General features: G+C 37.3%; 1 protein-coding gene across 4 annotated transcripts in view; it reads left to right on the top strand.

The window, feature by feature from the left end:
* LOC133521464 (plasma membrane ascorbate-dependent reductase CYBRD1) overlaps positions 1 to 17,681 on the top strand; it is a 119,963-nt gene that overhangs the window by 60,960 nt on the left and 41,322 nt on the right. The window contains exon 1 of one of the 4 annotated variants that reach the window (XM_061856437.1): positions 2,610 to 2,900. The exons of the other annotated variants lie outside the window; for them this stretch is intronic. Within the exon in view, the coding sequence (XP_061712421.1) occupies positions 2,869 to 2,900 (32 nt within the window). The 5' untranslated portion in view covers positions 2,610 to 2,868. Of the gene's footprint in view, positions 1 to 2,609; positions 2,901 to 17,681 lie in introns of those variants that run through there. 4 annotated transcript variants of the gene reach the window in all.

Below are 17,681 nucleotides of genomic sequence, written 5' to 3'. Positions count from 1 at the left end.
TTTCCTTGTAACTGTAATTTTTTTTTTTTTTTTTACAGTGGAATTGAAGGTTACAATTTCTACAATAATCATTTTGATACTGCATTCAGATTTAATTACAATAAATATTCAATTAATAATGTAATCACCACCCCCCATAAGCAGTAGCGGTAATTAATTGTTAATAGAAATCGAACGAAATTACTAACTATAAAACTTTAAAACAAGATTAATATGGAACGTTGCTAGCCGCGTATATATGGCAAGAAAATGTACCTAAAAGTCCTGATTTACTCTCACGCGCTGCGTCGCGTTGCATGTGGTAAAACTGCAGGCGCTTATGTTTGTGGCCTATTTCCAACAGTATTAATTGTAAAGTAAAACATGCTAATATATTGAAATAAAAGTAACACGTACCGTTAAATTCATCCCACTTCTGAATATGTTAAACCATTACCGCATATGACCCAATTTCACGTGTTAGGTTAAATCGAAGTAATCAAACCACAGTTTTTCACTCAACTAACTATATTTGAAACACTTGTTTACACCTCGGAATCCAAGCACCGAATGCCGCTCGGACTTGTTATCGGTTACCAGTTCAAAACTCGATCAACCCACTTTGTTTCAATAAAATAGCACGAATAGGAACTGGCAACCAATCCCAAGTCAATAACATTACTTTATTTTCATTAGCAGTATTAACTATTGTACAATATATAAATGAATATTGAATAGGTATGAGTATGTAGTATTTCTAAATTAGTATAACAATATTTATAATTAATTAGGTACTTTCATTATTTAATATGTTTATAAAGTATATATTTAAACCTTGGACAACATTTTAGTTCCATATTTTCACACTAGGGGAACCCACTCGAGTTTCATTTAGTCAAAATATGACTATTAATAAACATAAGCTTACAGTATAAAGAGCAAATCTTCTGAAACCCGGCCATGACATACTTGATGATAACGGGCCTGATAAAAGAGGTGATATAATTAATTCTCTCCCTCCCCTCTGCCCCCCTTAAACCGCTAAAAGCAGGTGACACAAAGTTTACTTAATTACGCACGGTGATTAATAACGAAAAAATAACTGTTGATAATTTTTAAGGTTCCATACCCGAAAGGTAAAACGGGACCCTATTACTGAGACTCCGCTGTCCGTCTTTCTGTCACCAGGTTGTACACAATGTAAACAATTTGAATTTTCACAGATGACGTACCTATTTATGTTGCCGATATAACAACGAATACTAAAAAGTACGGAACCCTCGGTGGGCGAGTCCGATTCGCACTTTTTTTATTTAAGCATGCTTAATTTAGCCGGATATTTGAATTAATAATACGGGTAAAGAGACTTTGCGGGATTTTAGGTAGGTATACATATAAATTATTGCTGCTGTTTCAAATTACTGCAAACATTCCAGGTAGCTTAATCTTACTCTATTTACATTTCGGAAGAAAAAAGTAGAATCCTAAAATGTTAGTGAAACAATATTCAGTGTCATGTGGAACTAAAAATATGATACCTACACCTACGTCTGAAAAATTAAAACAAAGACTAGTGGTACAATATATTTTAATCGACAAATCGTTGCATAATAGCAAATGGAGTCGAAAATTACAAGAATTAACTTCATCTATGACGGTATTTTCATTGTAGGTATGCAGATTCGCACGCCGATCCGTTGTGCGAGCGGGACGTCGCTGTAATTGGGAGTCAGACCAAGATAAGTTGGTAGCAATTCTGATAGGCCAGATGGTGCAAGTGTCAAGTAAACTTCATTATTTCATAGAAGTTTGACGTTTAAAATAACCCGTGCACCATCCAGGTCATCAAAATCGCTGCCAAGTTATCTTGGTTTGACTCTAGCACTGTCAATCTCATACATCGGAGCGACGTGCGAATTCGCATCCAATGAAAAAACCGCCGTAGATGAAGTTAATTTCGCGTTCATATCCTAGTTCGCACTAAAAATTCCGCACTAAACAAACTCTCGATAAAAGATGTTTTGTTACAAGAATATTGTGGGCTTTATTATTGTGTCAACTGTTCTAGTTATTGTAATTTATCAGGCTTTTACTTGCTCGCACGTCGTCGGTGATAGCAACGATAATAGCTTCAAAATGTATTGTTTTGTTACCATTAAGCAACTGAACGCAACATTATTGCAAAGTTAGATAAGATATTGCTATTGCTTTTTGGTCTGACCATATCTTACTGGCATAACGTTACGGTTATTAAATTTCGGTGGAATGAGTATTGTGATATATAGGTACACGAAAATATTTAGGTAAGTAGGTATATTGATAATGGGTGAAGGCAACTAAAAATCAGTTGTCGGGAATAAAACAATAGTACAAGATAATTTTAGTATTTACACAGCTTTGTTTGTGTTGCTAGGAAAACAGATGCACATTGAACCTGGTGTCACTCGATTCACTTGCCATTTAGTTTCAGAATACCTAAGCTTATCATAATTTTAATAAATTCAGACAAGCATATCGCACCGTGTGCATCCCGGTGCGGATAGGCAATTAGCCACGTCCACCGGCTAGCCTGAGCCCGTCGACAATTTGCATAAATTGATCGGTGTGTGTCGCGGCACCCGCGCGGGCGCACGCCAGTCTCGCGCCCAACCGACATACTGATACACGTACTAATGTGTAATTACATCCTCAATGTGGTAATTGTCGGCCAATTTTACACTTTTACGAGGCTTCAGCTCATTTTCTAGGCTGCCAGTTAACTTCAGTTCTTGTGCTGTGTCGACGGCTGCTCGGCGTCCTATTTCGTCCTGTGAACCGACGTTGTAGTGATTTCGCCTGAACCTTGACCTATTTTACTATTGTGTTTGACTATAATTGGAAAACGGCACAATGCGTCAGCGGTATCAACTTAAACAAAAACTGTACGTATTTTGTTTATATATACTTAACGGTATGCAGTGCGCTTTTCGTGACCACATTGCGATGCCTCGGATCGTGACTAAACTTTAAAGCGCTTCGTCTATTTGTGACATGGTCATTACACGTGTCAATTGACCACAATCGCTAGCAAATACAATGGATAGAAAGCAAGTTGGCTCAAAATGCACGGGCTTTGTCGAAACAATGGGATTCCAGGCGCACCGATGCAATCGGTGGCGTTGTAGGAAATCTTCCGTACAGACGATATCGCGTTACCAATTTGTTATTTGAGACACAAATACCTAAAGTCATATCAATTTGATTCAGACAATGCGATCCGCTTTAGACAAGTAATGATTTAAAGATATGATATGAGTTTATTTTAGAATATTATTTCGTGACTGAATGATAACTTTTGAACCAAATGTTAACACGTATTTGTATTTGTTAACATATAACATATGAAGCGTAGTATGCCTACTCTATTGAATTAGGTAAGTTTTCATACATAAATAAATAAATAATAAATAAAATGATTTTGTTTCGGAAGATTAATTCATACTTGTACATAAGTTCATGACTAGCAAGAGTAGTTAGAGTAGCCAAGACCTAGAAGATGAGAAATATTTTTTAGCGGTATATCTCCTTGAAGAGCCGCTACTTATGCAATCTATTAGGTATGTAAAGCGGGCTGCAAAATTGCAATTCCACAAAAAAAAAAAACCAAAATTCTATTCATAAAGTGGCCATACACTTTTGTAGCTAAATAAACAGTCAGCTGTAGAGTAACCCCCTTGCAACCAAATCTCTATGCATGGGGGGTCAGTTATCTCTGTAGCTGACTATGCATACATAACGCGCCGCCCTTATTTACCCTTATATGCTGAGTATATCTATCTAGATCGGTGTATTGTCCCTATATGAAAAGAGAACGTTGAATGTTTTGTAACACAACATTGTTTGACGGAAATATTCAGCGGGCGTGTAAGCAGAGGGTAATTGTCTCGCTCAAATATCAAAAGACTACGGCAAAATATGCGTTGCTATCCGACCTGTTCCCCAAACCAGAACGGCAAACGTGAGAATCTCTAAACAACTACAATCTTATTTCCCAGACACATGATTTAATGTGGAACGACTTTTGATAGGTAGATACCTACATGTGTAATATGTGTATTAATGTGTTCTTAATCTCTTTTCAGGTAAGTTGCAGATTTGAGCTTACGTAACGAAACATGTGGTAATATTATGCGATAGAAAGCCGCAAGTTATGCTTCTTGAGAAAGTGATAGACTTATACCGTTTATATTGATTGATAACATTATTTGAATATTTCATATGACTGTTGAATTTTAAACATTAATTTAAAAGTTTTAAATTCTAAGTCATATTGCACTATGACCGATAGACAAGCGATACAAATCCAGTAATTAATTAAATTTAATGAACCAAAAGTTCCTTTTATGAACCATTATGACGTCAAACTAAGAAAAGAATTTAAGATTCTATGACGAAAGTGAAGAAGACGCTTCGACTGTAGATAACTAAGTTTTTTTATACTAAGTCGGTGGCAAACGAGCATACGGCCCGCCTGATGGTAAGCAGTATCTATGGCCTATGTACGCCTGCAACTCCAGAGGAGTTTGTCTTCTAGGTGAGTTCCCAAATAGTATGGATCTAATCACGATCTAATAATGGTGAAAGAGATAGCATTACGGATTACCTTCGTCATTTTGGTTGACGGATACTGCAGCCCAATATTTACACAAACAGTAAGTGGCCTCAATTACGAGTGACGTCACGATCTAGTTCATCCTTCGAGCTTTGCAGGTTGGAAATACTGCTTTTCACGTGAACCTTCAGTACTTACGATTAAAACCCAATTTCGTTAGCACGTATAGACGTGCTTCAACTAATAAAATAATTAAAAAACATTACTCGAGGTCATACTGCAGAGTAGGTTATGATTATGAATTATGATGCGAAGTCTATTGTTAACGATATCTATTATGAACTGCTATTTTCGTACTATCGTAAGAACCGAAGATTCCAAATTAGATTTAACATTATTTTCCCTTTAAATAGGCACTTAATTATCTACCTACTCAGGTATTACTACCTACGATTAATCTAATTTAGGCTATACGTGTTATTACGGATGTTTAAATCTGTTAATAAAACTAACATCCAATAATTTTACAATATAATCCTGTTAAAATGATTAAACATAGACTTCCAACTAAGAGCATGAATTGCACATGCAGCCCGTATCGGATTACTGCAGCACTGTCTCTAATTAAAGGCATTAGGGTCAGTAACAGGAGCATTTGCCCCAACACACACTAATTGGACGCTGAAATCCATTTAAACTTCTATTCAGTCAACCCATGATGGTCCTTGTGACTTCGAGCCCAATTCAAACTTATAATTTGATGTCATAATTATGTATTTTTGTTATCATTGGCCAGTGAGTCCCGCTTGCGCCATTATGTATATATAGGGTACGAACCAGGGATCGGAACCGGTTTTTTGCAAAAACTTCGAAATAATCATATATTTTGGTTTATTTTATACTCCAAATGTGTAACTCAATTGTGTTTTTAGATAACGACTTCGTATTATTAGATTGCCTAGTTAGAAATTAAATAATTAACAAAGAACGAAAAAATACCGTTTTCGTTCCCATACAAAAAATACCGGTTTCCGATCCCTGCACGGCTAGCACATGACGGGCGCGACAGTCGACAGGCGAGAAAATGCCGCGACATAGAGCTTTCTCGCGAATCGGTAGCATAAGACGCGCGCGACAACGCGCTGTCTCGCGGACAAATGTCAAAGCGACATAATTTTGTCGTTTGACAGTTCCACGCGGGATACTCTCGAAACTCGTAGCACAAGTGGACTATGGGAGAGAAAATATCCCGCGTTTCAACGTCAAAAGGAGAGAAACTGTCTTCGAGGCTAGAGGGTCGCGAGAAGCATATTTTGTCGAAGTTTTGGTGACTTTGGTCCTAAAAGAAAGTAAATTTTCTATATTTTGTATTTATTTCATACTACAGCAATTTTCTGTGTAATTTTAATATGAATCCTGAGTTTTATGATTTGTCCGTTAGCTAGGTAGGTAAGGTGTAGGTACGTGGTATTACTTTATAACATACCTACCTATTAAGATACCTATATCTATATCATGCCGGTAATAACAAAATGATTGTATTTTTTCACATTTACTTGTTTGTTCTCTTAAGTTAAATGAAAACCCGACAGAAAAATTAAAAGCCTAATTGTGCCACTACATCAACAAAGCAAACAGTTTGATGGCGAATTGACTGGAGGGCGATTAATAGAAATTACTTTGTGGAAATCCGTATTAATTGATACAAAAATACTACTTCGCTAATCCACGAAATAATTAAGTGCTAGTCAATCAGTGCTAACCCGTTACACTTACACGCGTGTTTTTACAGTCAATGCATGCAACCTACCACCTAAAAAATATATACGCAAATAGTTAAATAAACCACCACCTAAGTACAAAAACTCGTAACGTGCTTCAATTGATTGTGGGATATAAACCGCGGTTTTGGGGTTTAATTATAGGTATATCCGGGTACTAATGATTTATAATATGTGTACAAAAACGCACCACCTAGAGAGGATGGGAGAGGATCGTGCTGTGAGAAGAGTGTATGTGGTGCACCCGGGTGGAAAACGTCCGTCTGGGCGTCCCAGATACCGCTGGAGTGACGAAGTCCTAAAATACCTGTTCGCGCTCGGAATACCAACTGGCGTGAAGTGGCGCAGGATAGGGCAGAGTGGCGCTCTCTTGCGTCAGAGGCCAAGATCTTGTTTGGGTCACTGAGCGAGTGAAGTAGTAGTAGTAGTACAAAAACGCAATGTATTTTAAAACTTTGGAGAAAGCCTTCAGATTGGGTAAGGTAACCTACACCTACTGTACTTAGGTACCTATTACTTACCCTAAGTAGGTGTCTAAGTACACTTTTGTTACTATATGCATTATTTTATTATACGCAGATAATAAAATAATGCAAAATAATGAATCTGGCAGCCCAACTTAACCTCCACCTTACAAAAGGCCACGGCCGTAATACGAGTATTCTGTAGTTACCACCCTAATGTACGATTCCCACCGACTGGCTGAAGTCAGGCCGCACCGGAGCGCATTTTTAATGTGCCTATATATTATATATCGCAGAAGCGATAGAATCCGTCCGGAGGCGTCTCCGCGTCCGCAAGCAGCCGACCGGCTTGCGGCCACATAAATGTGAAATGCGATCCGACTCCGCCCGTTCGGTGGGAGTCGTAGTAGTCGTACTTAAATCTAAATATCTAAAAGAGGTCAGAGTAAATAAAACAACTTAATGTTTTTGTGTATTTGCAATATGAGAAAACTTAAAAAACTAACGCTGCATCCATAGATCGCTAAAATACAAAACACGCAAAAATAACTCATTGTTTTAAACATTCGAGTGTCGTTGTATGGAGTAGGTTCCCAACTTGAGCCCTTCTATGTCCTCCGTGGCAGGATGGCTGCGCCCAGCAGCAGCATGCTTACGTATAGGCGCCGTGTTTGATGACAGACTTGTGCATGTCATCAATCTATCTTCAAAGCCAGCGGTGCAGCAATCATGAGATCTTCAGTCTTCTTTGTAAAGATGGTAGCTTATTTGCCAACACTTTCGGGTAATCTCAATTATCTTAAAAAAACACCAATCATTCGTAAGGAGTGGTATTTAATTATTAGGTAGGTAATTATCTTAAGATATAATAATGTACTCCAACTTGTAACGACAAAGCGAATCAAATTATGATTGACACGTTGACATTTCCGACTTCAAAATAATATTTGCTATTTCTTTAATCTTAATACTGCGAGAAGGAGACAAAGTTATCGTGACTAGGGACGTTCCGTCTCTAAAGCTGACTATTCATTATTTTCCGGATTATGTTAGTACCGATTCAGTGTTGCCACGAAAGAAAAGTTTGTTCCAAGTATAAATGGCCACACTGGCTAAGTCGCGCGCGGGATGGCTCTCTCGCGTGGAATTCTTTTCTCGATCTGCCAACTTATGCTACCAAAATCGAGAAACTGACAGGTCGAGATAGAAATTTGTGACACGCGACTGTCGTTTCTCGCGGCGCGAGTTATCCCGCGTGTAATCATGTGCTAGCCGTGCTGGTACGAACAAGTATAGTGCGGCGAGCGAAACGCGCGCGTGAATTGAAAAAGACATTCAATATGCATGTTGAAATGGGCCTCTTGGTCTGGTCAGCATTTTAAAATAGCTAATATTTAAATATTATTTTCTATTTATTAATTTTTGATCTTAGGCTAGGTCATTTATAATATGAAAATAATAGTAAAATATAAAAACACTTACAAAACAATACAAAATACAATACATATAAACACATTATAAAAAACCTAACCTAAGGTGCCGCCAGCAGCGAGGCAGGGCCCAAGCTGCCGGTGGTCAGGGCCGCAGAGACAGGAACCGCCGGACTATCCGCGCCGTGTCTAAGATCACCGCCTTCTGCATCTAACCCTTGATCCAACCACCAAGCGAGAGTCTCTCAAGGTGTTGGTCGAGACTCTTTGATATGAGACCGTTCGCTGAAACGACTATTTTCATATTATTATTGTATCGAGGGGCTTAAGATAAGTAAGTAAATTTGACACGGATAAAGTCTATATTTTCAGAATCTGAAATTTAAAGTCCTATAGGTAAGTATTATAGCACTTTATACGTATAAGGAGAGACACTCACATCACTCACATCTGGGTGATACCACTATATATCCGGGTGTAATTTAAGCATTGAGATAAGAAAACACTTACGGTAACTAACAGTGCTCTATCCATATTTGCAACTTTGTATATAAAAAGTTGTTAACTATGCCCTACTGTTAACTTTGACTGGGAATCTCCCTGATTGGTCACTTATATTCTCACTTATCATAAGACATGCATCTTATGTTTTATAGTTTAAGCATCGTACAATGCTGGGAAGCAACCATTAGAATCCTCGTTTGGTCTGGGTGCGCAATTATTCTATGCGTTCATACCCAATATCAAGCCGTTCATTGTAAAATTAACTATGACACAATGGAGTCGTCATCTTTATTGTAATTATTAATTAATTCGATTCACGATCGCGGAAAATACCTACTAGGTTTGCATCATGTGAGTACCATACCTTGATGCGTATTGTCTATAAGGTACGAAACGAAATTACCTATTAATTATTATTAAATTATTCAAGAAAAGAGCTTATCACTGTCAGTTTTGTGACGATAATTAAGCATTAAATTTCAATGGTTTTGGTGTTCATTTCATAAACTATGAGCTATGTTACAATGTGAAAAAGCAAAAAGTTAATTCTCATAAAAAAAATCATGCTCAAGTGTCGTCATGAAACTGACAGCGATTAACTTTTCTTAACTATTCACACTAATTGGGTACACTATTTTCTGAAAACTTTTAACTATACATACTTCAACATCGTAATGAAACAATCGAAAACAAAATAATCGACAAAGATCAAGTATGTAACAATTAGAGAATCGCAAGTTATATAATCCACCGGGCTGCCTTATCATCCATAATAGCGTTTAATTATCAACAGAGGGCGTTTGTTAATGGAATATCCTGCGTTTAATGCTTCCTTAGACAGGATGTTCTAATTAAAGATAAGGGTATGGCATAAGAAATCGATTCAATACTGGATGGATGAATGAATACTGCAGGCAATTTTATGATTTGGTTCAAATTATTACATCTTCCTTACAAGAATGAAGGAAATTGTAAGTTATCCGATGCCGTTGTTAAAAGTAGGTATAGTTTTGAATACCTCAAGGGGAACTACTGAATGTTATCAGCAAAGTTAATTCAGCGGAGTGAGCAAGTAACAAAAAGTGTTGTCATCGAAATTGTGAGGAGCGACGTCGTCCGTGGAACTTCAGTTACTGTAATCTTAGTTTCCTCGTTTCAGAATAACTTTCTGATTTAACTTGAACTGCTTTTCCTACTATTCAAGAGTTGAAGAACGATATTAAATGCATTTTCCTAAATTACATTCTGTAATCGCAAACCTTTTCGTTAAGTTAATCGTAAAAGACGAATGGCCTCTACAAACAAAGAAAAGAAACACGAAGTAACGTTATTTGATATTTAATGCTCAGATTCTATTGCAACACAAAATTAGTAGGCCTTTAGTAAATAGTTCAAACATTTCGGAACAAAGATTAGAAGTAATTTAAGCGAAATTGTTTGCAAACCAAGATACTAATCTAATTTATCTTTATCTCTGTCTCGAATCGTTTTCTTCGATTTATGTTGGCGCAGAATCACACCAGCTGCTATGTCCGACTAGAGTTCGACTAGATACTAAGAAATATTAAAGTTAAGCTGAACCTTTCCAACAGGTACTAAATAAGAGTGATAATGCTATCAATAAAGAAAATTACAACAGCATACTTACTGCACAATCTTTTCTTAAGCAAATTACGAAATTTTAATGTTTGTAATGTTTGATAGATAACCTACTTCCTAACAATAGTTATCGTATGCAATATAAGGCGCTGTGTAAGAAATTTACGTTTAAGGCAATGACATAGAGTAAACTAGGTAATATCTACACCTACTTTGACAGAACAGAGTGTGGAAGCGAGGTGGAAGCGCCCCTATAGACGTCATATTCTCATAAAAATGTTAAGTGACATCTCCACGCATTGCCACTATTGTGTAATTATAGTTAGCTTTGTCCGAAGTATTTCCACATGTAAAAAAATTCCAGTCCTTCCCTGACTACTTGATTCGTAAGAAGCCAATACACGAAAATATTGTGGACATCTACCTACAGTACCTACCCGTTATAAATACATATTTATAACAAATTTATTGCAACAAATTCCTACTTTTGCCACGCCTAACAATATTTATAACCAGGACAAACTAAAGGCTTTGCATATATTATCCTCGCACTATATGCAATATACTCATGGAACCCGCATAATTTAAAGTTCTCCAGGGAAATTTAAAAAATGCGCGCTTCGCGAGGGATACCTATAGGTATCGCTTGTGACATACAAATAACATTTAAACTGTTAATTAGTTAATGCAGATAGCCTAAATGTCTATTGAAATTAAGGGGGTCTAGAATAATTAGTTATAATGTAAGTGACGGGCTTGATAATATCGAAATTTGGTAAGTACCTAAAGGCACGGTGGAGACTACTTCATTACCGTAGTAGATAACAACGTGGGCGGCTGTCCCAGCCCAGCCACTTGGATTTCAGGGTTGTCACGTCTTTTTCCAAGGTAACAGTTACAAATTGTGATTAAATCGTAAAAAATAATGATATAATTACCTAACCATGGGCTTACAGCTCTACCCACTATAAAGTATACCTAATTTTATTATTTATCCTGGGCTGTAGCTAAATAGTAAAACGCACCCACATACTCATATTTACCCACTGCAACATAAGTTCACCCACGATGCTGGCATTGGAGACGTTTATTAATTCGTGTTTCGATGGGGGCCTAGCTAAGCTGACAATCGTTTGCAGAAAACGAAACGCTATTGTCTCTCTATCACTCTTTCATATTAGTGCTATAGAGAGATAGCGTTTCGTTTCGTGTCTCGGCGAACGATTGCCATCTTGGCTAGGCCCCCAAGCTTGCAGCCTATGGAATTTTAAAACAAAAAACTATCCAGCCATTTTTTTCGTTTCAAGTCTACATATTTATTTGCTCTTTCGCGACTTTTTTTCTAAGACGTCTGTTTAATTCAGACACAAAGGACACCGAAGGTCTTAATAGAATTATCATGGCGAGGTAACCCTACCCGGGAATGCGGCAGAGATTTGAGTTGAGCCAATCATTGAGTAAAAGGCTCGTTGTCGAGCCAGTTCTGCACAACGGCTTTAATTTACGACCAGATTAAAATATGCACCGCGCCAACGACGTATTACACGCTTCGGTGATTATCGCTGGTTCAATCGTATTCACCTGCTTGGATTACAGTAATGGATCTATTTGTTTTATGGCTGTAGTTTATTAGCGATTTAATATAGGCCGTTGAAACTATAGTTGTGCCGTTCTCGAGAACGTTCTCAGTTTTGTATAGGGAATGTTCTCGTGCGAGAACATTCCCCATAGTAAACGGAGAACTGTCTCGAGAACGGCACAACTATAGTTGAAACACATTTGAATGTTAGTTGGAGTTTTATTGAAGTCAAAACTGTATCGCTGTAAGTCTTTGTGTCACAGATTATTCTTTTAATAAAGGCGTTATTTTTGCAGTAGTGAGCGTTTTGTCTAATAAAAAGGAAAACATTATATTTGCCATGTTCAGCTTGAAGGAGGTGTATGTCAAATAGGTGTTTAGTAGGTGACCACCAGGACGAAGAGAGTTAAATTATATAATCGAATTATTCACGAGTATGTCATAATTACCACCTCATTCGTTTTAAATACCTACCTATAAAATTCATGTTATTCTCTCGAATAACAGGCTACTTCGAGTTTTAGTTATTCAATCTGTTTCCGATAATATCGGTATCATATTATGATACTGATCTTTCAGTGTTAACAGTGACGTTTTTGGTTGAAGAAATGTCACTTTTGACACTGACATATAAGTATCATATCGGAAACAGATCGAATAACTAAAACTCGAATTGGCCTGTAAGATATTAGTTAAATCTGTTTTGCCAGTACCCCTTTTGTGATGATCAAAATACAAACTCCAAAATGCACGGTTATAAAACTTATAAAATACGGACTCATTCAAACTAACGAGAGCGCGCTCTCCAGATCGTCGGTTAGTGTTGAGTTGGGGAGGGTGAGGGTGCTGTGGGAGAGGGGTGGATGATTAAACGTTGTAGTATATCGACACATTTGAATATTTTAAGGTAGGTACCATATACGCTTATGCAACTTATGTAGCATATGTAAGGCGTATTAGACATTTAGTTATTCACTGAAAGAAAATATTGATCACGGGGCAGATCTGCAAGAAGCTGTGAAGAAAGGTGTTACTTGACTTCGTAATTGGCATTGGGTTAATTCCCTTCTATAGGTCTGATCTTCAGATATATTTGTAATAAGTAGGTGAACTTCGGTGAAACTAAATCTATCTGGGATTGAAAAATATAAAATATCTATAAACTAAACTATAAGAGCGTTACGCAAAAAACGATTGCAAATAAAAGAGAAATGACTTTACGTAATGGTTATATCATTAATTAAATTCGAAGATCATAAAGAGCCTTATAGTTACTAGTTATTTAATGTCGAGTCATACATCTGTCAGTTTGTCAATAACTGAGAGTTACGTATTTTATGCATTTACATTTTTGAGTCGTAACAATGTTTATTTAGTCATGAGTAATGTAATGCATAGTTGACGTGTCGTTAAGGAAATTTGATTAATTCTTATTCCATTCCATATTCATTTAAATTTTATTTTTTATTCAATGCATGTTACTTATTGTAATGGTTTAAAAAGATGTGCCCCGCCCAGTTTCTTGCCGGTCCCATATTGGGATACCCTCCTACAATTTAGGAGGGATTTAAATATTCTCGGTTCAGAAGTGTAGGGCGTAGCTTTATTTGACGTTCAGAAGCGCATTGTCATATGCCTACTTGAAAAAATAACTATCTTTATCCACTTGTTTTCGCTTGGCAAACAGCGTCCCTGTTGCGGTAAAACTACAGTTCGCGCCTTCTCCGAGGCATAATTGTGGCTTTATTAGCCCTCTAAAATTACCTCTAAATTATCTTTAACAAAAAAATCTACACTCGTGGCTCTTTAACGCTCCTTGATGATTTATAATGCGGGCGGACTTCTAAAAGTTTTGCTAACCCCTTGCTGTAGCACGGTCGCATTTTTATCACTTGTCACTATGCCTGTCACGTTCTAACAAGTATGTATGTGCGAAAGTGACAGGCATAGTGACAAGTGATAAAAATACGACCGTGCTACAGCCACTGCCCAGGATATACTATGTTATAGTGGTTGGGCCGGTTGCACTAGCTGGCTGACATGTGTAACAACCGTGAAAGGTTTCGACAAGGCTGCGCGAAATGGAATCGCAATTATCAAATATTTCGACTGTTACTAAACCTGCCGTTAGAGTGCTGACATGGCTGAGCGCAGAGGTATAATGATAGCTATAATAATGTTTAAAAGGTTAAAAGTAAAGGTAAATATTAATCACTAACATTACATTAATTTCAAACTAAAGATGAATGTACGAGAAAGACCGACTCCACGAAAAAAATAAGACTTCTAAAATAATACCTAAAATAAAATGAATCAGTGGTATTTATACCTCTCCAGATACGTATGTTTTTCATATTATATTATTTTCATAACATCTATTAATTATACCCGTATATTCGTATAGTCGTGACCCCCACAATTCACAAGTGGAGCGACATTCACGTGAGGATGAGCAGGATATCCAGCGTTATGTCGCTATTTGTTTTCGTTGAAAGCAAACAGTGGCCTTAATATGGCAGTTAAAACGAAGAGCACTACTTTATCTAGCTTAAGAGTATAAGCGCCGTATGAATGCAAGCAATAAAAATGAAAAATCGCTACGTTAAGAAACGGCCGGGAGCATTTTTCATGGCATACTATTATTTATATTTATAAACAGGTGCATCAAAGTAAATTAACATAGGCACATATTACAAAAATATGGTGTCTTAAAATGTATACGTACTGAACAACTGCGACTGCCGAGTAATTATTAGATAAGTGAAAATAGGTAACGACCGGTTACTTTTATTCTGAAAAATGTTAATAATGAATCTTTTTTTTTTGCCGTCAATATAAGAAAAAAGAAGAAGAAATTATTTATCTTATCCAATGCCCCATTGACCTGGGGTGACAGAAAACCTCTATAAGGACGAAATTACTATTGCTTTATGGCATCGCTCATCATAAATATTATCGATGAAGGATTATGTTTTATATTGTTACAGCAGATTGTATCTAACTTTATTGAGCAGTTCTCAGGAATGCAACAAATCCAATGTCAGCGGAGTCAGTGTGGGTACAGGTGTCGATTCTAAAGTGCCGTGTAATTTATTCGAGAAAATACCAGGCAACGACACCTTTTCTGTGACTTAAGCTTCAGTCAATAATAGTATTTCAATAGGATTTTGATACAGATACGTTTTTATTTTGGGAAGTTTAATTAGGACAAGCTTCTCCTTTATCATTATAATATACAGAGTATACAGAGAACATGAGCTAAGTATTTAAGCACTGTTTAGATATAAGTTTAGTTATATCAGAAGTAACAAAATGCGATAGGTTTGCATTATTTTTAAATATGCGCTGCCCAGGGCCGGATTTAGGGGAGGGCAACCGGGGCTACTGCCCCAGGCCTCCACAAAAGAGGGGCCCCCCACAATAGAGAATTCGGTAAATTTACCATTTTATTTGGAAAAAATTTGGGGCCAGGGGGCCTCCACTCCTTTATTGCCCGAGGCCTCCAGACCTCTAAATCCGGTATTGGCGCTGCCTTTAAAAGTTTAGTTTAAAAATTAAGGTCCGATGAAATGATCTCAAAGCCCCAACTTTATCAAACTTGGGAACCTAAACGGGAACGCTCAGAACTTTTTAACTTCTCTTTCAACACCAAGTGAGTATCGTTAAGAACCTTGCGAATAAGTGGTAGGTACGGTTGTTGGAGTGTTTGTGGAGCCGTGTTTATTTTCTGCTTGGTTACGTCTCCCTCTCGCAGGGTTAATGGAGTGGCCATTGATACATGCAAATTCTGTTGAAAAATAATTTACACAGCAACGTAGATTTGTGGCCATTTATTAACTCCTGTTGCAATGAGCTGCAGATTCGATTTAGAAACCTGTTTGTTTCCTTGGATGGTTGTTAGGTTGAATAAAGTGAATTTAGCACCTATTAAGCACTATTATCAGAAGCTTGAAGTTGTGTATGTACTGCGTGTCTAGTGGAAGTGGATTGTTTTTATTATTTTTTAGTATAAATTGTGTTTATATAGGAGAAAATGTAAATTTAAAATTACCTACCGTGATTTTAGCAATAAATAAGTATGGGAACATTGTATTGTTATGGGCAAGCATTAATTAGGGCTTTTAATAATAATAAAAATATTCTATCAAAACCAGCTTAAAGCTATCATTAATAATCAATTCGTGAAATATCTCACCACCATTAGTGAGATAATATCAAATTTACAACGTTGTTATTGAATTCGATCGTATTGAAAGAATGCAACTAGAAACCAGTGAGACGCACTCAAGGCAGTCCAGTGAAGGCAGGAAGAATGCAGTACCTACTCAGACCTTGCTAAGTAGGATTTCGACTTATGGATCATTAATCTTCGACTGAATACCTAAAAGCTTAAGCATGCTAAAATTCAAATTTCATGTGGCGATGTAGGTTTTTCGTAGGTTCTTCGTGTTTCGTAACAAGTGGTGTAATATGTAGTCGCTGCGCATAAAATTGTACAATGCATTGTAGCTTGAGGCTAATAACTCGGTAGTTTGACGATGCAGCGTAGGCAAGGTGCGGCTTCTAGCAAATCCTGAAACTAAAGGTCAGAAGTCGCTGACCGGAGCGCAGATAGACCGCTACCTACAATACAAATGCTTCAAAATGGTATAATTTCAAACACTCATAATACCTTTTTGCTCTATGAAGCCATACGCCAAGCTCTACGCCATAACGCCACACTTTCGCAATAACATGCATCTGTGCTTACTAAGCGCTGCGGGCTACAGATGTTTAAGAAAATGATTTTATCAGATTGAAACAATCCATACAGATGCTCAATAAGGCTGACGCTAAGCAACTTTCACATATCCGCTATTATATCATCACATAATGCAAAAACAATATCAGACATAAGGCATTTTCACAAAACCAATTTAACTCTGTGCTTCTTAAGCATTGCGAGCTACAGATGTTTTAGAAAATGATTTTATCAGACTGAAACTGTCCAAACAGATGCTCAATTAGGCTGACGCTGACACTAAGCAATTTCAGAGCCATAAGGCATTTTCACACAGCCAATTTGAAACGCGTTTGCAACCGTGCCCAATAGCATGGGGTAATGGGCATCTGCAACGCAGAGATAAAGCTACATGCAATAATGTACGTATGTAGAGGTCTAAAGTAGTTGCAATATTCAGGATGACCCCGTTTAAATCTCCGTTGTATTCTCAAGGCGGTCGTTTCAGATGTATCTATCTATTCAGGAACAGGGGAGCGCTTTTTGTAATTTATTCCTTAACTGGCTTCGAACTCGCAGCTTCAGCAAATTGTATCAACTTTCTCGGCGTATAAAATGAAACGCTTTAATAATAAGTTAGTGAAGTTCAACTAAGTAATTGTTTAAATGACAAAAAATTTAAGTAATCCAGCAAAACCTACGTAACAAATTATAGTTTTCAAAGAGTAATAATACGACAAATGGTGGAGCCCATCTTGTGGGAGCGAGTCACCGTCTGCCGGAAATAAAATTGGATACTGTTTTATTAGGCATGCGTCCAGTTCTTTATCCCGTAACCCAGTAGGTATTTAGTCCATCGCTTTCACCCAATAGCCCAGTTCTTTTTATATTCCATCAACTCTCAAATAGTCCTTTCACCCTGTCGGGTGCTGCCTCTGCGTGTATCCCATGACATGGTCAAGGGCAGCATCCGCTTAGTGTAACTCTTACAATTAATTAAAGTGTCAAATGGGCCTCTACGTGTTGGCTTTGGC

The sequence above is a fragment of the Cydia pomonella genome, chromosome 9 (assembly GCF_033807575.1).
Source record: "Cydia pomonella isolate Wapato2018A chromosome 9, ilCydPomo1, whole genome shotgun sequence".
NCBI lineage: Eukaryota > Metazoa > Arthropoda > Insecta > Lepidoptera > Tortricidae > Cydia > Cydia pomonella.
This window is presented reverse-complemented; position numbering and strand designations above follow the sequence as displayed.